This window comes from Oryza sativa, chromosome 12, assembly GCF_034140825.1.
Source record: "Oryza sativa Japonica Group chromosome 12, ASM3414082v1".
In the NCBI taxonomy this organism is placed as follows: Eukaryota; Viridiplantae; Streptophyta; class Magnoliopsida; order Poales; family Poaceae; genus Oryza; species Oryza sativa.
In genome coordinates, this window is record NC_089046.1 from 9968243 (window position 1) to 9993809 (window position 25567).

The following is a 25567-nucleotide window of genomic DNA, read 5'->3' on the forward strand; positions in this document are numbered from 1 at the left end:
TCATTAAATATTGATTTTAGTGAAACTAATTTGATGTTGTAGATATTGCTAAATTTTTCTATAAATTTAATTAAATTTAAAGAAAAGTTTAACTATAAAAAAGTGAAAGTGACATAATATGAAATATGAGAGAGAGAGAGAGAGTAGGTACTTTTCGTGTATTTTTATTTCCACACGGGATGTTCCGTGTGCGAGTTAATTCAACTCTTCGGAAGACCACCCTCCCTCCCCTCACAAATAGACACACACATCCACGACTCCCCCGTGCGCACGGGCCCACCTGTCAGGAGACAACACGTGGGCCCACCCCACGCCATTGAACCCTTCTATTGGATGCCCGGAAAATACGTGCGCCCCACCAACTGACTCACATCTTTCCCCCTCCCCCTCGCCCCCCGCAACGCACGTTCCTTTCCGACCGATCCACCGATCGGAAACCACGCCCTAACCCCAGCAAACCCCAACGCCCCCCTCCGCCCTGCCACCCTCCGCCGCCGCCGCCTTCGCCGGCGACCACCCCGCCGCCCTCCCCGGGGGGACCCATCTCCTCCGCCGTCCCCTCGCCGCCTGCACCCCGGCGGTGCCTCGGCGTCCTGCTCTGCCGCCTCCTCGCCGGTGAGCGCCATCCTCCTCCTTCCTCATCCCTCTCGCGCGTTGCGTTAAGCCTCGTCTTCTCTGGGTAGATCTGGAAGCTTTTCTCTTAGTTTGGCTTAGCCTTCTCTGGTAATAATGGCGATTTGTTTGTTTTTTCCCCCAAAAATAAGGGGTTCCATGCCCCCACACCCGCGTTAGGTGCGCCGCTCGATTAAATGCTGTAATTTCTGCATCCTTTCTTGGTTGGAATGGGTGCCCTAGGAAGGGTAAATTTTGGTCATGCCAAATTTGATGATTCTACACCGAGAGATGCGGAATGCGCATGTGGATTGCACCTGTATGGCTGTATGCGATTGAAATGAGAGGAATTGTGCAGCTCTCAAAATGCTATAGGCTAGAAAAATCATACCATACCATGCATACATTTGTTTTAAGACTACGTGATTAGCGTGGAATTGAGGGTGGCGGATGTACTTGCTTACTCTGGGTGAAATTGGTGTTGCTCAATCGAAATTCCACATGTTGGCATTATGATATGCATGCTACATTGTTATTTACAATGTAAGATGGAGACATGGTCGTTATTGATACATCGGGTTTGTTTTGAGATCCTGGGCACCATAAAAGCTTTTGCTAGCCAATCCATTTAGCACCAGATGACCCATGCTCTTTACTTACAAAATTACTATCACTGTGGGAGTCACCGGGTAAGCATGACCTATGGCCATGGGTTTGGGGAAGGGAAAAAAATTGTTTTGAAATATATTTGATGATGGGCCTTACCTGTATTTTGTCAATCTCAAACTAGAAACTAACATCTTATTAGCCTGTAGCATTATCTTAAAGTAATCCCCTGTAGAATTCTATAAAATATAACCTAGTGTGACGCTAGACATAGGGCCTGTTCACTTTGATGCCACTTTCAACCTTACCAAATTTTGGTAAAGTTGCCAAAAAAGTGGCTACATTTAGTTTGCTGTCAAATTTTGGTAACTATATAAGAAATCCTACCAAAATTTTGGCATAGTTGCCAAAATTTTGGCAATGCCCAAATTTGGTAAGGTTTTTTTTGGCATCAAAGTGAACAGGCCCATAATCAATATACGTTTTCTTAGAATGCTCGTAAACTATATGGGAGAAACAGACTGGTTTCAAGGCCTATTAGCACATGTTATGCAGTTTCTTTCGTAAAACTGGCCATATTTATAATTCATTTACTGAACATATTACTACAATCATTTTCTGTAATAATTGTTTTGTAACTCCATTAAATCTTCTGTGGCAGTGTGCATAATACATATTCGGAAAGGCAAATATGGCTACAAAACTCCGTCAACCGTCAACTGATGCAGAAAAAACAGAGGTTGGAGAAATAGACACAAGGGCTCCTTTTGAATCCGTCAAAGCTGCAGTAAGCTTATTTGGGGAAGTTCGATTTTCATCTGACAAATCAGCTGCAAGGAAGCCAAAGCCTCCTCAGGCAGAGGTAGGTACTTATATTAAACATTTTTTTCATATTAGATTAATAATAGTACTTCAATGTGTGCATGCATATATCTTTATGAAGGTTGAACATACCGATTTGTGTGGAATGTTATGCGTGCCTACTATTACATGGAATACTTATAAGTACAGCAATGTTGCAGACCTTGATGTTCTTAAGCCTTGTTGATTCCAGAACTGCTAACTTCAAATCTTACGCAACAAAATGCTGTGACCTTCAAGTGTGTTATACTGATGCCAATATGCCATAATGTTGATAACCATTTTCAAATGTCTAAGTAGTTTCATGTAGCACTTATTTGAAGCTAAGTAACACAGATCTTGGAACGATGCTGTGTTCCTCGTCCAGTGAACTTTGTCCCGAAACAAGGAACGGGAACAACACAAGATGACGTACCGAACGTGGATGGATCACATCCTAACATAAGGAGGTATGAGGAAGGCAAATCTGAGAGGGGTTGGGTTTAGGGATGGGGAATGCACCAGGGTCACAGCCGCAACGGGCGAGCACTGTTATTGCTCCCTCGCTGCTTGCTGCCATCGCACCTGAGTGCATGGAGGAACGCCACCGCTGTTGCGCTGAGGAGGACGGGGGAGTGCTGCTGCTGTTGTGCCGAAGGGGGTTGGGGGAGCGTTGTCGCCACTGACCTGAGGGAGGACAGGAAGCACCGCTGTAGTCGTGCTGCGGGGCTTGGGGAAGTGCGGTTGCCGCTGTCGCGCCGAGGGGCATGGGGGAGTGCCATCTCCATCGTCGCTATCACGCTGAGTGGCTGAGAACGATGGGATGGATTCTTTCCATCGATGGGATAAGACTGTGAGTGGATAAGGGATTCATCTTATTTCATTTTTGCTCTTGGACTCTGAATATTATGAACAGTTCTTTATTGAATTGATTTCTTTCATATAAGCCATAAAATTTCATATATATTCATTTAAGCTTATTGTATGCATAACAATGGAATGCTCATATTTATAAGCCCTTGGCTTCTAATTTCTGATATTGTTCCGGACTATCATCCCGGAAACTAATGGAACGCATTCCATACTTTGAACAAACGTTTTGAAGAGGTATTTCCCCCTTCATACCATATTTTTCAAAATCCCTGTTCCGGGATCTTTTTATGACTTAGGTTTGAAGCCACGCCTTTGTTTTTTTTAATGAAATTTGTCATATCAGCAAACTATTTCCTGCATGTTCCAGTGAATACCACAAGATACTTGTTTTTTATATGCTCTAACTCTTTTCATTTGCATTTACTTTCCTGTTCATTCCTATTTCTTTTTTGCAAGAAATAGGTGTGTTCCCACTGTTAGAAATTTCAGGCTGTTCCCCAGCCTATTTGCTGTCTTTAATTAAACAGATTATTATTAAATTAATGCACATTCTCCATTTATGAGTCTTTTCACAGCAGAAATTTGATTTGCATTTCTGAAAGAATAGTAGTTTTGCCTTCTACTTTTACTTTGATTATTTGTCTTGGTAGTTGTTGTACCTGGTCCACATCTGATGAACTACACTTTAGAAGAGAGCATAATTGAGTGACTTGTTGGCAGAAACAGAGAAAGAATTAGCGATGATTCACCATATGATACTACTAGAAGTCTAAGTTTTTGTTTGTATTTTTTTTTTGGGGGGGGGGGGGGTGTGGGGACTGACATGCATTCATACCATTAAAAAAGTTCAGTCCTGTAAGCTCAAGTTTTGCTGGATTTAATTTTCACCTTCGTTTTCGACTCCAAATAGTGCCACTCCTGGAGATTGGTTGTCCCATGCTTCCTTCCATGTGCCTATTTGAATATTGCATCATAGTTGCCATGGCCATAATCACATAAACGCAATGCAGAAACATTAGTTCCAGCTTAAGACAGGAGTATCAAATTTGTTATATGGTATAAGCTTTGAACGTAAACCCAGATACAAATCTTTCACTCACTGAAAAGTTAAAACATCAGGTACTGGGTTTTTTCTGGATTGGAATTGTATCAAGATAGGACTAATTTGATCAAAGTATCACCCCAGTCTCACTCCTACAAGTAGTGATGTCCTTGAGCCAACTTAGGGGCCTGCGAGGCACCATGATACTGGGATCTGACGTGCAATCCTTTGCTCATACCCATTCATTGTCTGTTGCCTTGGTCCACTGGTCTTCATCTTCTCTGAGCCTGGCATGGTTGCCAGTATCTCCAAGACCTACTGTTGCCATGGAAATAGGGGCAGCGGTGAGCTGGTTAGACCGTTAGAGCAACAGTTTGGTAGAGGAAGGTGGCAGCTGCTGGTACTTGGGACTGTTAATTGGATGGAAAGGTGGCAGTGGCATGATGGTGGAAAGCACTGTTGCCTATGACACTTGGTGTTTACGCAGCAGGCAAGCGAGCCAATGTGTCCTAGATGGTGCATAGGCAAGCACATTTTTAGGGATTGCGGCAAGCAACAATAGCATGTTATAGCATATCAGCTTCACATGTGGACCCAGTCAGTGTTGAGTGTTGGGTGGACACCAAAATCTGATGTCATCCAAACAAGCCTTAGTGTTTTACTTACTAAGAGTATGTTTTATTTGATGATATATATAATTTTTTTATCAACAATTACATGCATATCAGGCGAATCCCTGAATCATCTTTTTTTAGCTCAACTCAGACACTCAAATCTGAGTTGGACTCTGACATCAGTGTCCCAGTAAGACTGGACCCAGTTAGCAATCTTAGGCTCTTAGTAAGTAATAATGGTGGTAGCGGCAAGTAGGCAGTTAGCCATGCAGCAACAGCCAAGACCACCCAAGCAGCAGAAAAGAGAAAACAAAGAAGGCTAGGAGTGGGCTGCCTGGAAGAGATGGTTTGGAGCTTGCAAGCGGTGGCTCTGTTTCAGGTGTTTTAATGACATTAGTGGTGACATCACTAGTTTCAGTATGGCAGTCGAATTAGCACTGAATCATGTCTTAGTGAACTATACACACATCTTTTGTGACTTACATGATTGGCTGATTTGTAGGTCACTTCAGCATAGCTAAGCTTACTAGGACACCATGTAACTGAAAACAAGCCAAAAAACTATAGCGGTTTTGGGCGAGTGGGTGATTCTTCTGCTTTTATGGTTGAAAGGTGCCTAATGGTTTGTTTGTGATTGGGATTTCATTTGTAGACCTAGGCAATAGTTTTTTTCTTTAGGTGAGAGTGAGTCCCATGGTCACGACAGGGAGTCCACAGAAGCACCTCTCACATATGTGTATCTAGTACATGTGGGAGGATGCTTTGTTAAGCTTAAATTTTATTTGATTTGTTTTGGATTGGCATGGTCAACATAACAAAAGAACAGTTAGAGACAGTGATTGAAAATTTTTTTTGGATGTTGTAAATGTACATGCGCAGATAGTTCACAATGCCTAATGTTGGGATGCTGTCTAATATAGATCAACTAAAATTGTCAACTGCCTCCATCATCCAGACATGTAGTATCTCAGGATCTTTCTTAGTTGTTTTTACTTTTTCCAATTTTATAGTTTTTTAATGCGATTGTATTATCTTTTGAGGATGCATTTTTGTGCTTATATTTAACATGTTTTTTCATGCATTTAAATTTCTTCATTTTAATCGCATGGACCTCATATTTTTACATCATAGAGTATAACTGTATAAGTAATAACTGAACACTCATATGGTTTAACTGAGTCTATAACTTCATTATCCATGGAATGGCATTTCACTTTATCTATTTTGTATTTGGTTATCCAAATATACTCTGATGCTTGCAATATCAAAATCCTATCCTGTGGCAGAGGGTGTTAGCTAAGGAGACAGAACTGCACTTGGCCCAGAAAGAGTTAAATAAATACAAGGATCAGCTCAACAATGCTGAGACAACCAGAGTGCAAGCGTTATCTGAGCTGGAGAAAGCTAAGAAAACTGTTGAGGACCTGACCAATAAGCTGGATGCTATCAACAAGTCCAAAGAGCTGGCTATTCAAGCAACAGAGGATGCAAAAACTCGAACAAAGCAGCTTGAAGGTGGAGACTCGCTTGAGGCTGTTGGAAAAGATGGCCCTTTAAAGCAGGAATTGGATGTTGCAAGGGAACAGTATGTTGTTGCTTTGGCAGATCTTGATGCAGCAAAACAGGAGCTTAGAAAGCTCAAGAAGGATTTTGAAGCTTCATTGGATATGAGGTTGGCTGCAGCACAGCAGGAAGAGGAATCATTGCACTTAGCTGAAACAAACAAGCAAAAGGCTGATCAGCTTCGCAAGGAGATTGCTACAATTCAAGAGTCTCTTACGCATGTGAAGGCAGCCACTGAACAAGCACATGAAGAAGAGGCTCAAATCCTTGCTGAGAAAGATGTTACTAGGAAAACATACAAACAAGCTTTGGAAGAAGCCGAGAAGAAATTATCCTCTTTGAAAAAGGATTTTGATCCTGCTGTTTATAAAAGCCTCAAAGAAAAGCTAGATGAGACCAATTTGGAGATTTCATCTATGCAGAAAAAGATTGAAGATGCTCGAGCTCAAGATTTGGAGTCTATTGCTACTGTCAGCACAGAGTTGGATGATGCTAAGGAAATGTTACAGAAAGTGGCAGAGGAGGAAAGTTCTCTTCGGAGTTTAGTAGAATCACTTAAACAAGAGTTAGAAGCTGTTAAGGAGGAGCATGATCAATTGAAACAGAAGGATACAGAAACTGAATCCATAGTTGGAGACCTACATGTGAAGCTTCAGAAATGCAAATCTGAGCTTGAGGCAGCCGTAGCTGCTGAATCAAAAGCAACGTCAGCTTCTGATGACTTGATGTTGGCCCTCCAACAGTTGTCTTCCGAGTCAAAAAATGCCCTGCAGGAAGCTGAAGTAATGCAAAAGAGTGCTGCAGATTTAAGGGATGAAGCTGAAGCTGCACGAGTAGCATTAGCAGAAGCTGAACAAAAGTTGCAATCTGCTTTAAAAGAAGCAGAAGAGGCAAAATCAGCTGAAGCAAAGGCCCTTGATCAGATCAAGCAACTATCAGAAAGAGCAAGCGCTGCTCGGGCCTCAACATCTGAATCAGGTGCGAAGATAACAATATCAAAAGAAGAGTTTGAATCTCTTAGCCGAAAGGTGGAGGAGTCAGAGAAATTGAGTGAGATGAAAGTTGCTGCCGCTATGGCTCAAGTGGAGGCTGTCAGAGCCAGTGAGAATGAGGCGATTAAGAAATTGGAGGCGGCTCGGAAAGAGATGGAAGACATGGAATTGGCAACAGAGGAAGCACTAAAGAGGGCAGAGATGGCTGAAGCAGCAAAGAGAGCTGTAGAAGGTGAGCTCAGGAGGTGGCGCGAGAAGGAGCAGAAGAAAGCTGCTGAAGCTCAGCCTGCTCCAGAAGCGCAAGCACATGGAACTGCATCTTCCCCTGTACAGAAAGCTTCTGCTGGAAAAGCCAATGAGAAGAATGATGGACCTCACAAGAACAGCAGAACACTATTGAAAAAGAGCTTTATGCTACCAAATATTACAAGCATGTTCCATAAGAAGAAGAATCATGCCGACGGCAGTTCTCCTTCACATCTTCCTGGGGACAAATCTGTATAATCTATCTGAAGCTCACGTCTGAATGATGTGATTCCAAACTTGGAATCATGGCTTTATGTATGATATTATATTTGTAGTTGCTTGTAATATATAATGTTATCCTGGTCTATATCTATGACTTGCCTGTTCCTGACTATTTGGGCTCCTGTGATAAGTTTTTTTCTTTTTTGTACCTCTGAAATTCGCTGTGGTTATATTGATCTGAGCAGTTTGTCTGCTATCAACAGAAATAACCACGTTTTATTCATGTCGTGCATTACTTTCAGATATAATGCAACGTTGAAGTGTTAAATTCTGGATTATTGAATTGTGATTTATAGACTGTCACAGTTGCCAATGAACATGAAGATCTAGATGTGTTTTGCTGGAGTATCATATATTCATCTTTGAAGATTAGAAAGTGTTGCCTCATCATTGGCATAATCATGTGATCTTAGGGGCTACCTTGAATTTTATTTGGGAGGTAATTTCCCCAATTAAATTATCTTTAGTTTCATTTTGGGGATAGTTTCTACAGTTAAATTCATATCCAATATGTAGTTCAGTATTGTCTAATTCAGCCATACATCACATTAGTAGTAATTTAATTGGTAACATCATATCTCAGCAGCACAGAATACACAAATGTTGTGAGAGCCTGTCAGGTGAGGTGCCCATACAAGTACACACAACGTGTTTTCTATATGCATGTGAAAATTGCAAAACTAAAGAATGCTAATGTCAATATACTTCTTTTATTTACAAGACGTGCAAAAATAAAATGCTAGGATACATGTAGGCGCAAGGTGGGAGGAACCTGGCAAGGTCGCTGCTTTCCGATGATTTTGTCCTGCATCATTCATCTCACATAACCAAATGGTCTGTTTCGTGAGAATTCCACAGGATCATTTTGTAAGAAAATAATGTCATTTTCCCTTATTTTCCATTGGCAATCCACTGATCCAAACAGGGCCCAAAACCTTAAAAAGTTTGCCTTTTTGGGGAGCTACTGTAAGCTCACAAAGGAGGTTCTGTATCCGATTGTGAAATAAGTAAAGCTGCCTAATCAATCCTTTCTAGATTATATTTCACCATGTTCTCAAGAGTGCTTCTGAACTCACTCCTTGGAAGACACTGCAGACTTTGGATAGCTATTTCACCCTTCTCTCTTGCAAGCTCATGAGCCCTCTTTATTCCACCACTTCTATGAACTAGCTCTATTGCAGTAGCCAAGGAATTTGTTTCACTGAACTCGGAATCAATGATCTCCCTGAGCTGTGGTTCATCTTGCAAAGCGAAAATGACCGGGGCTGTTAGATTACCCTTTGCCAGGTCACTTCCTGCAGGTTTCCCAAGTTGTTCAGCTGATTGGGTGAAGTCAAGAATGTCATCGACTACCTGGAAGGAGAGACCGAGATTCCTTCCGTATTCATACATTTGTTCACATATAGCAGTGCTGACACCACTAAATATGGCAGCTGACCTTGTGCTTGCTGCAATCAGAGAAGCAGTCTTGTAGTAGCTCTTGAGCAGGTAATCATCAAGGGTGATGTCACAGTCAAAAAGTGTTGATGCTTGTTTTATTTCACCACTGGCAAAATCCTTGATTACCTGTTAAAGAAGCACCTTTCTGGATGCAAATCATGCATAGTTTTAAATAAGGCACAAAAACTTGCTCAAACTCTTCATTACCTGACTGATGAGCTTTATAACTTCAATATTTTCAAGGTTTGCAAGAAACCAAGAAGATTGTGCAAACATAAAATCACCAGCAAGTACAGCCACCCGTGTTCCATATAGCTGATGAATAGTTTCCTTCCCTAAAAATAATAAATGTACCTCAGATTAAACAGGTAAATTTCTTGAGTCCCCTATTTCACAATGACAATAGAAAGGAGTTAAGTAAAATCAAACAGGATTGCCATATAAATAACGAAAACAAATAACAAAACAGTTTCGTTTTTTTCTTTTAGAGCGAAACAGAACAGTTTCTGTAATGCAACGACAGCATTTTTTGTTTTCAAACTAGATGAATGCATGGAGGCAAAATTCAGACAATGTATTTCTAAGAATATGCAGGAGAGTATTCTAAGAAGAATAAACGGTAGGCACATGTGTCACAAAAATGAAATAACAAAGATCGGTTTTTGTTGACAGTTCTGTTGGCTAAGAGAGAATGGTTATTACTGCCAGTACTGCTGGCCTTCCATAAAAACAACATAATACGTACCTCTTCGCATCCCACTATCATCTATGACGTCGTCATGTATTAAACTTGCAGTGTGGATCATCTCTATGATCTCTGCCAAACGTTGGTGTTCTGTAGTTAGTTCCCTGTAATCCAAAAATCAAAGATCTTGAGGGAATAATTTTAAAAGACTAAAGTATATGATAGGTGTCTAAACTTGTGTGGTGTCACCTAGGTGCTTGAACTTGAGAACTGCACATTCATGTCCTGGGATTTGTATAAATGGGTTAACAAAGTACCATATGCCATTTTATGGTAATTAGAAATGACATGTGACACCCTTAGTCCAAATCATAGTTTTGTTTTCCAATTGAAATCAATAGATATTAATATTTTGCAATTCGAAGGAAAATTTCACACGTCACTAAGATTTTTATTTACTTTGGTAGAAATTCTTTAGTCAAACTTGATTTAGCAGGGTTAAAGTGCTGCCTGAACATTGGTAACTTATTAAGTTTGGGTTGGATAGAAGCCAATTTGCATTTCTGTAATTCGGTGACTTAAATAACACACATGTTATGGTTTAGGGACCTATGAGATAGTGCACTCTATTCCAAACTGTCACACCCTGATTTTCGTTTCAGGATTTATAAATTATTTAATAAATTATTAATAGAATTTATATTAAATGTTCATTAATTTACAAGTGAAGTTAAATGTGGAAAATAAAATTTCCTAAATACAAAGCATGGATGGATTTAATTTTTATTAAATTCTCCATGGTTAATTATACTCTCTGGAATTTTCTCGGATTTTTCGGAGCTCAATTGTTAATTTTAATCATACAAAGAGAAGTTCAGCAATTATTTAAATATTAAAATAATCATTAAATGATCTAATTATAATTTTTAAGAGTTTTTCTTGTTTAAAAATCCTTAAATTATAAATTGTTGTTTAAAAGGAATTATTAGAAATAATTTTAAAAGTTTAAAAGAGAAGATCTTTTTTTTAATTTGCTAAATCTCAATATAAAATTGAACTAGATAAAATTTTATTAAATACTATGCTTGCTCCTCTATTTTCTAGATTTTTCTGGGAATTATTTGAGCAAGGGAAGTATTTTTAATAAATGAAACATCATTTCACGAATTATTTTAATTGAAAAAGTTTTAAAAATCCCTTCCTAAGCCGTTGGGCCGTTTTCGGCCCAACTCTTCTCTTCCCCGCGCGGCCGAACCGGCCCAAGCCGGCCCAGCCGACGCCGCCCGCCCTCTCCTCCCCTCAGCCGCCGACAGGTGGGACCCACCTGTCGGGTGTGTCTTCCACCTCCGGCCGAGCCCAAGCCGGCCGAGATGCCGAGCCCGAGCCGCCTTCTTCTCCTCTCAAATCTGCTCCAATCCGACTCTTTTTCTTCGGGATTTTTGAGGGGATTTTATCCTCACATACTCCTCTATCTTTTCCCTCAAGAATCGGAGCAAATGGTTGAGTATCTTGCCCGAATCAAATTCGTTTTCGAGTTTATCTCCAAAACCGAGTTTTGATTATCTTGGATCGATTCCTCTCGTTTGGAGTCCGATCTCTCTAATCCAATGCTATAAATAGCATCCCCTAGTCGTCCTCTACCGTTTGCCCCAAGTCCCGAGCTCTCTCGTCGCCCGTAGCGTTGCCGCCACGTTGCCCTAGCCGCTGCCGTCGCCGGCGACCTTCCAGCCGCGTCGCGCCGCCACGGTAGTCGTCGCCGTTGCCATCCGTCGCCGCCGTTAGGTGCGCAAGGAGGTGAGGAACCTCGGCCGCCCGTCCCCCTTCGCTGCCGACCACCGGAGTTCGCCGTCGCCGTCCAACCCGAGCCGCCGCCGCCTCTTGCGTCGTCGCCGGCCGTCGTCGGTTGTCGTTGGGCGCTTTGGTGAGTACCATCGGGTTCGTCTCGATGCCCTCTACGCGTAGGTGCCCTCCTTTTCCCCGGCCAAGGCCCCTATCTCCGGCGAGCTTGCTAACCCTAATCGGCCGATCGTGGGTGACGTCATGCTGACGTCATCGTCCCTTTTTCCTTTTCCTTTTTTCTTTTTTTTCTAATAGTTTAAATCTTTGGAAAATCATAACTAAATAACCGTAGATCCGTTTTAGGTGGTTCAAGTTGCCAAATTTTTCTAAAATAAAGATCTACATATTAAAATTGTCCATAAATTGAATTAAATTTATTTAGTTTTTTTTAAATGGGCTTTAATTAGATTTGATCTTGTAAAATTCATAATAAATTCATTTGAAGTCAGAATGAGGCCGTTCAAGTCTCATAATTCATCTAAAATTATGATCTACATGTTTGTTTACTTTTTATGTACTGTTTATTTGGTTTTTATTAGTCTTTTTCTTCGTTTTGCGTGTTAGCTTGTCGTTTCCGTCGTTGCGAAGGTTCGTGAGTGCGTCGGAAGTGATCAAGAAGATTAATTGAAGACTGATTATTGCAAGGCAAGTCACACAGATCCTAAACACAATCCTTTGAGCATGTTGATCCTATATTTAAATTCTCTATTTATTTCAACTGTGCATTTATTTTCGAATGTCATCGGGTGGTGTGAACCTATTCCTTTGTTATGGCCAATTTGCATTGAATGCCCTATTCCTTGATACCTTGGGTAATAAATTGATTAGCTTGAACCTTATATATTGGATTGGTTCAGCTAAATGCTATATGTAAGTTTGCTTAGCTATGCTTAGAAACATTAGCCTAACTAAAGGGATTAATTATAAACTATGTTACATTATTCTTATTAATTATGGTTACATTTAATGGTAGCTCACGATGGTTAATCGTGTGATGATAATTAATTGATAATTAAAACCTGGTTAAGGTGGGTTGTGAGCATATGGTTTTGATGGTTGTGCTCATGACAATTAAGGACCGGTTCGCGAGCTACTGTTGTGAAACATTTTCCGTGCCAACCACAAGCCAGCGTGGGCACCGGCTTTATCTCTTGTATAGCATGATTTATTATAGTGTGCCAGACTGTGAAGTGGCGAGAAGTCCATGGGGGTCGCTGGGGAGTCCATGCCTCTGGTTGTAGAGGGGGTGATTATGATCCAGGAATGGTGCACCGTGGTGAGTTGTGTTATGCAGGGGATAATGTCACAGCCTCTATTCGGGTACTTTCCAGTATCGCGACGCATGGTAGACATGATGTTGAGGTTGTGTCTTGTGGGTACAGTGGTACACCTCTGGCCAGAGTAAAACTATTCGAATAGCCGTGCCCGCGGTTATGGGCGAGTTGAGCAATGTTTTTCGTGATTAGTCTCACACCTCTCACAATAATTATGGATGTAATAACTGGTAATAATTTGCTTAGCTCCTGGTTTGGAGTTAGATCTGTACAGCCGGGTATGGTTGTTCAGGATGGTTGGGCCTGTGCAGCATGGGTGTGCTGTTCAGTGTTGATTAAAATTTCTGATTAATTACTCCACTGTTTTGTTTCTCTTAAATGTTTTGCTAAATGCTGCTTTTGCAAATGAGCCTATATTATGCCATCCTTTGGTATCCTTGTGCACTTGCATATTTGCTGTGTGGCTTGTTGAGTATGTCATATGCTCATTCTTGCAATAATCAATCAAACCTCAGTTGAAGAAAAAGGATCCAGAAGGAGAAGACGTTTGGCTTATACCCAGTTGAGCTGCCTGTGGGAGTGGAGTCGGAGCTTCGCTAGATTTTATTTTTCCGCTGCAGCTTTCTTCATGATGAGGACTAAGTGCCTCTTAAGTAAGTATTTATTTGCTTTAGTTGTTGATGAATCTGTATATTAAATTGTCAGTTTGTGTACCTCGGCTGATTCCTGGACGAGGATTTTATGCACAAATAAGTTCGGAAATTACTAGTGAATTTCCGGGCGTGACACAAACCTACTCACATCAATGATAATGCAGCCAAAAGGAACTTACAATAAACCAGCCAATTCAGCAGTTGCTCTGGATACCAGAAAAACTAGTGCCGGTCTTAATCTTTTTCCACCGGCACCAAATATTTGTTCAGCCGCAGAAACTAAAACTGGATTTTCTGCACCAACAAGCTATTAAAATTATGTCAGCTAGTTATTGTAACAAGAACGTACATAAGTACAATTTCCTCTTGAAAAAAGTTTAGGTACTAGTATTTGATATGTCATTCTGTGATGTTTGATGTCTTGCTTAAGCAGACATTGATGATCTATAGAGGAAGGATTGGAAAAATGATAGTATTGTGCAATGTCACTACTCAAGAGCAGAAAACATGTCAAAGCTCAGCAATTATAGAGAAGTTGCATAAAATAGCAAACATGGAAGAAGTTATTGAGTGTGCAAAAGCACTACATAAGAGCTACTATAAGGCATTTGCTCATTCAGTCTACTTCTGACTCCCAACTTCCCAAGCCTCTTTGGCTGTGTATATCCCAGGGTTTACAATTTCGATTTCGGTGATTTCGGTAGGACCGAAATTTAATTTCGTGATTTTCGGCACTTTCCAGAAATTTTGAAAGATTTTGACTGGATTTGAAAAAACTTTGACCAAATTCCACAAAAAATTGAGAAAACCCGAAAATTTCGGTCAGTATATTGATTGCCGGTGGGGTCCGAAATTTCGAACCGAATTGTAAACACTGGTATATCCATTTAGAGATATAGAGGCCAGATTTCTATCCATTATCCAAAAAAACTTCCCAAGCCTCCATTCCTCGATAACTGGGGTCATTAGTTAGTTCAAAAGGAATGGACCATTATGCGACTCTGCACTGTTTACTCGCTCCTGCAGTATATTCCAGTAACACTGCAAATGATGGGCATATTTCTTTCCCTTTCAACCTTCGTTGCACATTAATTTCCCTCGACGAACGCAAGGAACTAAGAATACATTTTATTTTTCCAGAAGTTACAACCATTAACATATTGTTCAACCAGCCAACCAACCAAGTACTTAAATTGTCCACAACTTTATCACTAAGTGCAAATTTTTTTTATTCTAAAATTTATGGACTAAAAACTGTCACAGTTCGATACATTTCCAAGCAAAATCAGTGCAACTTTTTTTTTTTTTGTATTGGACTATGTCGTAGCAACCGTGAGCCTTGTACCAAATGTGCTAGGAGAAAGAGAAGCTATTCAATCATACTTGTATCATGAACAAGCTGAACAGAATGATGCAAACTTTGGGAGGAAAAGGTGAAGCTCACCGATTTGAGGTTGTTGTTAAGCTTGAGCAAGTCGTCCGCCACAACCTCCAGCAGCGACGACACCGAAATGCGCTCGGCGACGCCGACGCCGGTCGCCGCCGCGTCAGGAATCGTCGCGGCCGGCACGTCAACAGCAGCAACACCTACACCAAAGCACACCCAACTGCTCAGCCTCACCCGCCCAACACCGCCGCCGCCGAGAGCAAGGCAAACCAGCAGAGGAGCCGCAGAGAGAGAACCTGGCTTGCTGGGCGAGACCACGGAGCAAACACCTGGCGCGCGCCGCGTCGGCGGCGCCGCGCGTCCGACCCAGCCGCACCGGAGCCGCTGCGGAGGAGGAGGGGGAGAAGGAGGAGGGATCGACGGCGACGCCGCGGCGGTGGCGCGGCGGGACAGGTGCGAGGACGACGCGAGGGAGGACGGCGCCGCCATGGCTTCGTGGCCGCTTGCTTTGCTTGCTTGCTTGCTAGCTTCCGCTCCCGCTCCGCCGTGCGTCCTCTTCTGGGATCTCGTGAGCGCGACGCGGCGGGCAACGAGAGGCGAGGGGTGGTGGGTGGGCGTGGGCGTGGGCGGGGGTGCCCTGGCGTGCGCGCGCGGCGACGGCTCGTTTTTTGTATGGCGCCGCGTGCACCTGCCTTATCGGCGCGCACGAGAGATTGGGATAGGGGGCCAAGCCTCGTGCTGCGGATTCGCCCACGTCGGCGCGGCCTACCACAGCGTGGCACATCTCGACTCTTGCTTTGCGGGGGGAAATATGTAGTAGTAGTAAAAAAAATTGCAAATTATAAATATATAGGAAAAAGTCTAAATAACCCCTTAAACTTTGAATGTAAGTCCGTTTAGCACCCTGAACTTTGAAACAGGACATTCAATCCCCTAAATTTTGTAAAACCATTTATACAACCCCCTGAGGTGGTTTTGTATAGTGGTTTTTATCTAATTTATATATAAGTTGTATGAGTTTGATCACATGTCATACACTTTATATATATATATATATATATATATATATATATATATATATATATATTTATCTATATATATATATATATATATATATATATTTGACTTAAATCATTTTCTTTGCTTCTTATTAGCTCTCACTTACAAACAAGTACCAACATAATAATGGTATGATATGATATCACTGTATAAGGATAAACTAATGACTTATAACTGGTGATATGCAAATATATTATATTAGTTATTCAAAATTTTTCGTTTAAGCTTCCAAAATATGCAAAACTATCATCCAAAACCACCTTAGGATGTAATATAGATGGTATGGCAAAGTTCAGGGGATTGGATGTCCGGTTTTAAAGTTTAGGGTGCTAGACGGATTTCCATATAAAGTTTAGGGGTTTATTTATACTTCTTCCAAATATATAAAACGGTCAAGATTTGTTCATGTCATTATAGGTAAAACAAATTTAATCATGACTAAAAGGTTTACTTATAGCATAGACGAATCTCATACGTTCATTTTTTTTTAATTCTGCGATAGTTTTCAGGTTTTCATTGTATATTTTCCGTCTTTCCTTGACTAGTTATTTTAAACGGCTGTGCAAAAACACTTGCAACTTTAACAATGAAGTGGTCTGTGTGTGTGAGAAAACATGGAAGCGTAGTCTATTTTGGTGGACCTCATGAAATTGGGAAATTTAACTATTTGCCACCCTTATAAATGGCAACTCTCCAAATGCCATCCTTATGGTGGTTCTTACACAATTTCTCAAATGCCATCCAAATGCCATCCATTTTCTCTTATTTTTTCCTTTTCCTGATTTGTGGGGCCTACAAGGGGTAAAATGGATATTTTATATGGCACATCCAAGCTGACAGCATGAGGTGGCATGCCACATTAGCAAAAGTGGCAAATTATTAAGAACTTTTCTCTCTCCGATGGCAATTGTGTACGAACCACCATAAGGATGGCATATGGAGAGTAGCCATTCATAAGAGTGGCAAATAGTTAAATTTTCCGACCCATGAAATTGGTGAAACTGTTTCTTGTTTATCTTTCCCCGGGTCTTATGTGGCATAGTTCTACATCAGTGAAATGTTTTAAATGCACATAAACATTTTTGTGATATCAAAGTAAGGGAACGCACACCATTTTTGTCTTATATGGTTGTTTTTTACAAAATTATTGTGGGAGCATATGCCTGTAGTTTAGAGAAATCTCCCATGTTATTTGAGCATTAATCTCTACGCTAAGTAATGTAATACTGTATAATACTAGAGGTTGGACTTTGAATTGTCGTTGTTTAAATTAAAGATAATAACTGGAACAACATTACAAACTGGTTTTCATGTCATAAAGTATTTATATGTACCTTACATGTCAAAAAATGATTATTTTAAGATATTGGATTAAACCGGCCTCTAAAAAGAATTATTTATATGTATCTTACGTATCAGAAAATAATAACTGTGTAGTACCTTGTTTATGTTCCATATCATAAAATATTTATATTACAAATTGGTTTTCATGTGACTTAGAAAAAAAGATCTACTGAAATTTACTCATTCTTCATTATTGTCCTTAGCTTGACTAGCGCAGGTGAAAATGTAAGAAATAAAGAGAACCAGTGCAAAGTGCAAACCAGGTTCTTGTTGAATCCCTGTGTCGGCACAGAAGAAGCTAAAAACAATGAGCTACAAACATTATTGCAACTGAAAATTGTACTAGCACCGCTGACTCTGTTCTGGTTTGGACAAGGCTGTGTGGCTCAATTCTCATGTTGTTCTTCACACACTCTTCATTCTCCACTCTCCAGTGTTACAATGCCAGCAATTGCCACAAATTTTGACAATTTTACTCTCTGCAAAAACTAATTATACAAATGAACGGTGCCCAAAACTTATTTTAAAAATGACCCTTTTGTTTAGCGTCAAATCGTGTGCCGCTGAATTTAGACACCTCAGCGCTAAATAGCGTGGCACTGAATACACGTTGGGATGCTGACTCAGACTCCCATCCGCGGTGGCACGTCATTCAACGCTAGTTGACGTGGCGTTGAGGTGTCTAAGGTCAGCGCCATACGATTTGGCGCTGAACAAAAGGGTTATTTTTAAAATAAGTTTTAGGCACAGTTCATTTATATAATTAGTTTTTGCAAAGGGTCAAATTGCCAAAATTTATGAGCAATTGCTATGTAATCTTTGTTTTTTTTTTGCCAATTATAATCGATGCAACGATGGAACAACATTTCCTTCTCTCGGATGAGAAGCTAAATAATTGTAGAAGAGATCAATCATGGTTTTCTGACTTTCAAGTAAAGTGCAACTGAAGAGAGGTTCTGGCAGGATCACAGGCTGTCCACATCTGAAACCTTAAAGCCCATTGCTTTTAATAAATCAGCAGCTTAAATTCTTGTATCTGCCCACGTTCTGTTATGCATCACGGCCAGTAAGTACAAAAGTTAAATGATTAAGGTTCCGAATTGAAATTTCAGACAGTATGGTACAGTTCAATAACGAACGATTACGGCCAGCATTTCAGTTTCAGTTTCAGTCAATAATCAGCCTAGATTCACACTAGAATTTTGTCAGGAGTTTTACTGATAGAATGGTATTGAGAAATGCAACTGCAGTTGTTCAAAAATAACAAAAAGAAAATCCATACCTTTGCAGCTCTTCAGGATTCTGCAGAAGTGAACCTCTGTAGCGGTTATCATTCCACTTGAACGATTTCCTCATGATCATCCTTATCCTTTATCATGTCGCGTTCCCACCTTCTGCTGATCTCAAGCGCAGGGCGTCCAGGGTGAATGCTGGCTGCATCCCTCATAGCAGCTTCCGCAGCCTCCACCCTCTGCCTCGTGGCTCCTCGGCAATCGACCGTGACACTAAGTTGCTGGAGGCTTGCGAGGTGCTCGAATCCGAACTCAAAACCGATCTTGGACCCTGTTTCCTCTGCTCTAATGTAGAAACGCAGCCGTCGGAGATCCGGCATTGCTCACAGCATCTCAAGCCCGCCACCGTGATAATAGCTTCCAAATTCAAACCCCTTCAGGCACCGGATTTGTTGACTGCTGATGATAAGCCTCTCCTCGGGGGCATGCTGTGAATTCAACTTGATCAAGAGTTCCTCCTGTTTAATGCTACAAACCCATAGCGAAAGATGAGTGAGATTAGCAAGACACGCCATCTGCTCTGGGATATGACTAATACGCACTCTGTATATGACCATCTTCCGGAGTGTCGGAATAGTGTGTTGAGTTGTGATCCAAATTCATTTGCACTTAATAAAGGCCAACTTCTGCCGTGCACCTGGGTACGCCCGGGGGTGCGGGGGCGGAGCCCCCGTGAAACGGATCGTCATTCCTTCTAGGGTTCCACCATATATATACCTCTTGTAAGCCGCCGTGCGGCGTTGTAACCTCACCCCAGATATAGTGAAGATATTTTGCTGGCTAGTGCCCGTGGTTTTTTCTCTTCTGTTTTGGGAGGGTTTTCCACGCTAAAATCTCGTGTCTTCTGTGATTGATCTATTGTTTTTTATCGTTTGTTTGCCTATCGTTTCCTAACACAGTGCAGCACAATATGTCCATCAGTTTTCCTATCAGGAATCCATTGCAGCCAATGTGTAGTGACTGAAGCGCATGCTCACCCATCATAGCGAGAGATGACTTCAAAGATTCTTCGTAATTTTCGGTGTTGTGATCACCAAGTTTGTTGCTGTCATGCAGCATTATGCGAAGCACACTTAGCCTGGTCAACCGCCTCAACTCTTGCACAAATTTTATGGAGTCATATTTTCCAGCATCCGATAGCTCCTGTAAGGCTTGTAGATCCCCAATCTCATTTGGCAATTCTACATCATTGCCAACAAGTAGACGCGCTAAATTTTGCAAACGACCTATGGTCGGTGGCAATTTTTTAATTCCACTATGGCGTATATCTAGTGTCTGCAAATACTTCAGGTCCCCAATTTGCTCTGGAAGCTCAGTAATACCATCAGAACTAATGCTCAAATATGCCAGCCGGAAGAAGCTCTCAAGATGTTTAATGTGTTGTGTACCGATACCATGGCAATTTTCAAATACCAGTACTCTCAAACAATGAAGTGTTTGCAGATCAGGTCCCACATCTTGTACACCATAGTAGTTCAGTGAACGAAGCTGTGAACACTTACCCATAATCTCCTGCATCGCTTTATTGCCCAGACAGTTGGATTGGACAGATCAGGGTTTACGATTCCGACAGGCCCTTTCGTTTCGGGCACTGGCGGAATTCGGAATTTCGCGAAATTCGATGGAAAACCGGTAAATTCTGAACAAATTTCATAAACCAAAATTTAAATACAAATTCCCTGAGTTTGCCGACAAGTTCTCGAAAACCGGTCGGTTTTAGCGAAATTCCGATCGAAATCATTGAAATTTCGATCAGTAATCTTGCCCATGTAAGTGCTTTCCTTTTTTAAATTCTTTATTATTTTCTTTCCTATGTAAGTTTCAGTAAATACACACAATACATCATTTTTTTCAAAAATTTATATCCCAATAGGTTGTATGAATATCATAGTATTTATAAGATTTTATTTGATTTTTTTTCTTTTTTTATCAATTCAAATTTGAATTTGGATGAAACTCCTCGAAATCTCATACGGTTTCTACTTTCGAGCCTTGTTGAAACGTCGAAATTTCGCGAAATCTGACCGGATTTCATCGGAATCGTAAACCCTGGGACAGATAGCCTACGAATCTTGTTAGAACAATTGTACCCTTCCCCTTGCATTAGAGTGGTAAAATTCTCCTCCTTCGACAGGGATACGATAAGATCAAGGATCATGTCATGCACTCGACAAGCACTCGCTCTGCCATCATACTGGATGTCAATTGGTTGGATCATGCTTCTGTTTACGAGATCATTGAAGTAGTTCTCAGCAACTTGATCCAATGTTAGTCCCTTCACTTTACTAATGAACCCTTCAGCTATCCATCTCCATATTAGCACTTCTCTTTCAATCATGTAATCCTCTGGAAACATACTAAGATATAGCAAGCAAGTTTTTAGATAATGTGGGAGATCATAATAGCTAAGCAGGAGTATATCCACTACAACAAAACCATTGTTTTAAGACGTTTTACTTAAGTCATTCTATAAGTCGTCTCTTTTTTATAAGTGAAATTGAAATAGGGACGATGTTTGAGACGCTTTATTAGTTGAGGACATAGTTTAAGACGCTTTATATGTTAGCACAAAATTAAATCGTTTAGAGACGAATATTGAGACGTTTTTGGAACGTCTCATGTGTAAGAAATGAGTTTTGAGACGTTTTTATTATATCCGTGTCATCGTTATTAGATAATATATAATTATTTATATAGAAAAAGAAGAAAATAAACACACTGTTCCTAATCGTCATCATCAAATACCATTATAATAATATTATAATTATTTGGAAAAAAATAAATATTTAATATTCAGTCTTAGATTAAAAAAGAAGAGTACCGCTACAGGACGCATGTTTGCAGAGTTGCAATATAAAAAAAACTATCTATTTACCTTCAAGATTGTCACGTTAATGACTTGGTTAGTGCATGAACTTTGCAACCTGCAGGTGCTGTGTTCGAGCCCAGATGAAAGCATTAATATCAAATATATTAAGATGTGCGTGCCTATATAAAAGTGTCTCTATATTTTATAGAGATGCAATTTACACGTCTCTAGCAACGTCTTAAATAATATAGGTACGCTTTAAAAAGCGTCTCCATAATTCTGAGACGGTGCAAACAGAGACGATCCTACGACGCTTTATAAAAGCGTCTCAGTTATCTGTGCGAGACAAAATAAAACGTCTCTATCTTACAAATAAGATGTCTCCTTTGGTTTATTTTGTTGTAGTGATCTGTCATTCCTTGTTGAGTAAATGCTGAACCAATAGAGTTGTACACTTCCTCCCATTGCTCCACAATATTTGGTTTTCCAACAAGCAGGCTAGCTACACTGATAATAGCTAACGGCAAGCCATGGCACTTTCTAATTATTCCACAAGAGACTTCCTCCAAATAAGGAGGGCATGCAGACACATCACGAAAAACCCTCTTCAAAAATAGCTCCCGAGAGTCCTGTTCACTTAGAGGTTGAATATTGTGAATATGTCCTGCTACAGTGTAGCAGCATGATGTGGCTACATTAGTATCTCTTGTCGTTGTAATTATTCTACTGCATAAATTGTTGTCAGGTAGAGCAGACTTGACAAATTCCCATGCTTTTGTGCTCCAAATATCATCAACAATGATGAGGTACCTACAAATATAAGTCTAGCATTAAAATTTGTGGAATATGATGATTTTATTTGGCACTAAATATGGTATTTTTTTATTTACTTTTTTATTTTTTTTTATATCCAACCGGATATATGCAACCTTTTAAATTGGGAACTTAGCCCCCTCAAACAACCCAATATGAAGTTCGCTCATATGGAGATTTGAACTCAAGACCTTCAGGTGTTACTCAGGTCACTGCCACCACTAAGACTATATGCCCTTTCACATATATGGTACAACTATTTGAGATGAACATGCTATTGTATGGACATAGTGTGTCTAAAGCCACAATGCTTTGCTCAATGCCATCATGCCATTGCATCTTTCTTTATCTATACTAATTAAACACTCTTGAAGGATCTTTGGTCACCGTAACCCTGAAAGGATAAAAACTAGAAATGTCTCATGTTTTCTTTTATACTTTTATGAGAAAATTTCGTATAACTACAGATTTAAACCTCAAATAAATAAACTATACTTTCAATACTAACTTTATCACAAAACTACACATTTAGTCAATCGTAAACTATAGAATTAGAATTTATCAGAAAATTATAGTTTTTAAATGTTATCCAAAATGCAAGTTGTTCTTGGCTAAATATTGTCTTCATTACAAACATCTCTACTACTAATCAGAGGCTTTTCCATTCCAAAAAGACACCTATTGATCATATACTTAAAAAAATCCAAGAAATGATAAGTATCATAAGATACAAAAGAAAATAGTAGAATTTATCATATATATCTCTATATCATATAGCCCAAAAATCCATCTACTTTAGTGGCCGAACAAGGATTGTGCTAAGCCCCGGGCCAAGACCAATGGAGGTATCACCAGCAAAGGATACCCACAACACTAAGACATGACCAAAATAGAAACATAAATTCATTGTGGTGTACTGGTGTGATATAGACGTAAAACACCAAATCGGTAATAACATTTTCAGTTTTTCACCAGACGTAGCTGTAGATCTTCATTCCATCAGTCTGTTCCTGCAAGACTTTTTTTTTTTTTTTTTTTTTTTTTTTTTTTGCGAATTGGGTTGCGGTGTTGGTGCATAAAAAGATGGCAATGTCTTGACCTTCTTCATTTTCTCTCCCTTACGAATTTAACACAAATTGAATGGAATCAATTCATTTCTTCCTTCTCTATCCCGTACGAATTTAACACAAACTGACTCTTCCTTCTCTCCCCTTTACGAATTTAACACAAATTGAATGTAATCGATTCAAGTCTTCCTTCTCTCTCTCTCTCACGAATTTAACACAACTTGGATGGAATCAATCCTTCTCTAAGCAGCTAACATTTTTGTCTTTGGTTTATGGACTTCGTTAGGGAGTCGATTATGCATGATTAATGGTAATCCTGTGGTGTTGAACTAATTTAGCTCCAATATATATTCCGTAAAAAATAATTCTAACTTATTAATAGATAGGATAGTTGTAATATAATAGCGACTGCTATATGTTCACTGCAGTTAATTTTTTTTTTAACATAGCTAGTGTTAACCACAGTATTTTTACTAAATATATACTGCATTGTACTATCTCCGTTTCATTCATATTATAAGTCACTTTAACTTTTTTAATGCATAAAAAATATATACACACATACACAAAGTTTGTATACGTGTATAGAAAGTTTGTATATGACGCGTATAGAAAGTTTGTATACACGCATAGAAAGTTTATATGCGCGTATAGAAAGTTCTATACGTACGAATACAAACTTTGTATTTATACATCTTAAAAAAAAGGGAAAAAATCGAACAGAAGATAAACCGGAAAAAAAACCGAACAGGAAAAACCGGAGAAAAAAATAACCAAACAGAAACGAAAAAACCGGAGAAAAAACCTCGAACAGAAACGGAAAAAAGGGGGAAAAACGAAAAACTCGCTCCCTCGCGGCGTGTTCGCCGCCCCCTCTCCGCGTGCGACACGTGTCCAGTCACGTGGGGAGGGAGGCGCGCGACTGATCGCCCAGTAGCAATCTCGGGGTTTTCGTTGTTTTAAGAAAGGCTCTCGGTGAGAAAAAAGAGTCCGAAAGGCTCTCCTTGTTTAATGGAATTTAAACATGGATTACGTTTAAATTATAATATTTCGTTAAACTAAAATTGAACAGTTATATTAACATGAACATAATTGGATAATATGTTTTATTTTTAAATAACTCCAAATTTGTTTTTAAAATAGAAGTGGTTAAAGTTTAAATATGTATACTGTCTGATGATGTATACAGGAACGGAGGGAGGAAATTTTTTAAAGATCATAATTTTACACTCCTTGTTACACGTTGAACAGCTTTCAGTAAGATTGACTTTGACAGCCCCCTAGGACCCAAAAGAACCCTACTGAGATAAGTAATACTGCAAAAGGGAATTTCAATTATCATTTTTGTCTCTGTTGAATGACTACAAAAGGAACATGCAACAGGTGGCGCACCAATTAAAAGTAGAAAGCACTAAATTAAACCTTGGTCTAGTTTAACGTGACTTGTACCATACACATAAGAAACAAAAACATTGAGCAACAATATATAATCAAAACTGAATACTGAGATAACACACCCATGACGCTCCATTTGCAGGCAAGATCTTCATTCTGCCTTGATAATCGACAGTGTTATACATAATGCAGTGTTACCAACTGCTCCAGTGTTCCATGGCAAGCTCTAAGATATCTTTTCTTTTTTTGTCGGTTACAATTGTTGCAGCAATAAATCGTAGACGTAGTACACGTTTTCTTATCTTGGTACATTTAAACAAGTTTAGAAATTGTAGAAGTGATTAATAATATCTTGCAGACTTTCCGTGCACCTCGACTCGTTGAGTAAAGTGCAACGCAAGCAACCCTAGCCTCCGCCTCCGTGAGCGCCTCGGCCTCGGCCTCCCCCGCCAAACCCTAGCTGTCGCCGCCTCCGTCTCCGACTCCGTCCCCAAATTCTAGCCTGGCTGAGGAATCAGAGTAGAGGTGGGATCTGTGACATCACAGAGAGGGTTGGAAGAGACCTAGGTTTTCTTCTATAAAATCTCCAGATCTGCTCTGTCAACATGGTTTGTGGTGCTCGGGCTGTGGAAGAACCTGTGTTGGAGGAGGTGCAGCCTTGGGAAATTGCAGTTGAGGAGCTCAGGGTGCACCTGTAGGATATTCAACGGAAGGTGGATGAAGATGGGAAGTTGTTTCAAGAACAACTGTAGAACTAGGCCATACAAGCTCAAGTCCACAAAGATGAGGTAATGCAGAATCTGAAGGTAATCCAAGATATGCTCAGTACTTCATCTAGCT

The 25567-nt window shown here is 40.2% G+C and overlaps 2 protein-coding genes and 1 long non-coding RNA gene across 3 annotated transcripts; 2 read left to right on the plus strand and 1 right to left on the minus strand.

Moving 5' to 3' along the window:
- The first annotated feature begins 399 nt into the window (after positions 1-399).
- Positions 400-7948, plus strand: LOC4351956 (WEB family protein At5g55860). Its single transcript, XM_015764713.3, has 3 exons — positions 400-615; positions 1880-2080; positions 5874-7948. Exons 2-3 carry the CDS (start codon positions 1910-1912, stop codon positions 7644-7646), a joined length of 1944 nt encoding a protein of 647 aa, XP_015620199.1. The 5' UTR covers positions 400-615; positions 1880-1909; the 3' UTR covers positions 7647-7948.
- A 270-nt stretch (positions 7949-8218) lies between these two features.
- On the minus strand, positions 8219-15730 carry LOC4351957 (probable solanesyl-diphosphate synthase 3, chloroplastic). Its single transcript, XM_015764714.3, has 6 exons — positions 15245-15730; positions 15006-15148; positions 13741-13868; positions 9856-9959; positions 9318-9445; positions 8219-9236 (listed from the first exon to the last, which is right to left on the minus strand). The coding sequence occupies exons 1-6, from the start codon at positions 15435-15437 to the stop codon at positions 8688-8690; spliced, it is 1245 nt and encodes a 414-aa protein (XP_015620200.1). The 5' UTR covers positions 15438-15730; the 3' UTR covers positions 8219-8687.
- LOC136354685 (uncharacterized) lies at positions 11290-12340 on the plus strand. Its single transcript, XR_010738256.1, has 2 exons — positions 11290-11716; positions 12199-12340. It is a non-coding gene; the product is annotated as an uncharacterized lncRNA (long non-coding RNA).
- Positions 15731-25567: the final 9837 nt, after the last annotated feature.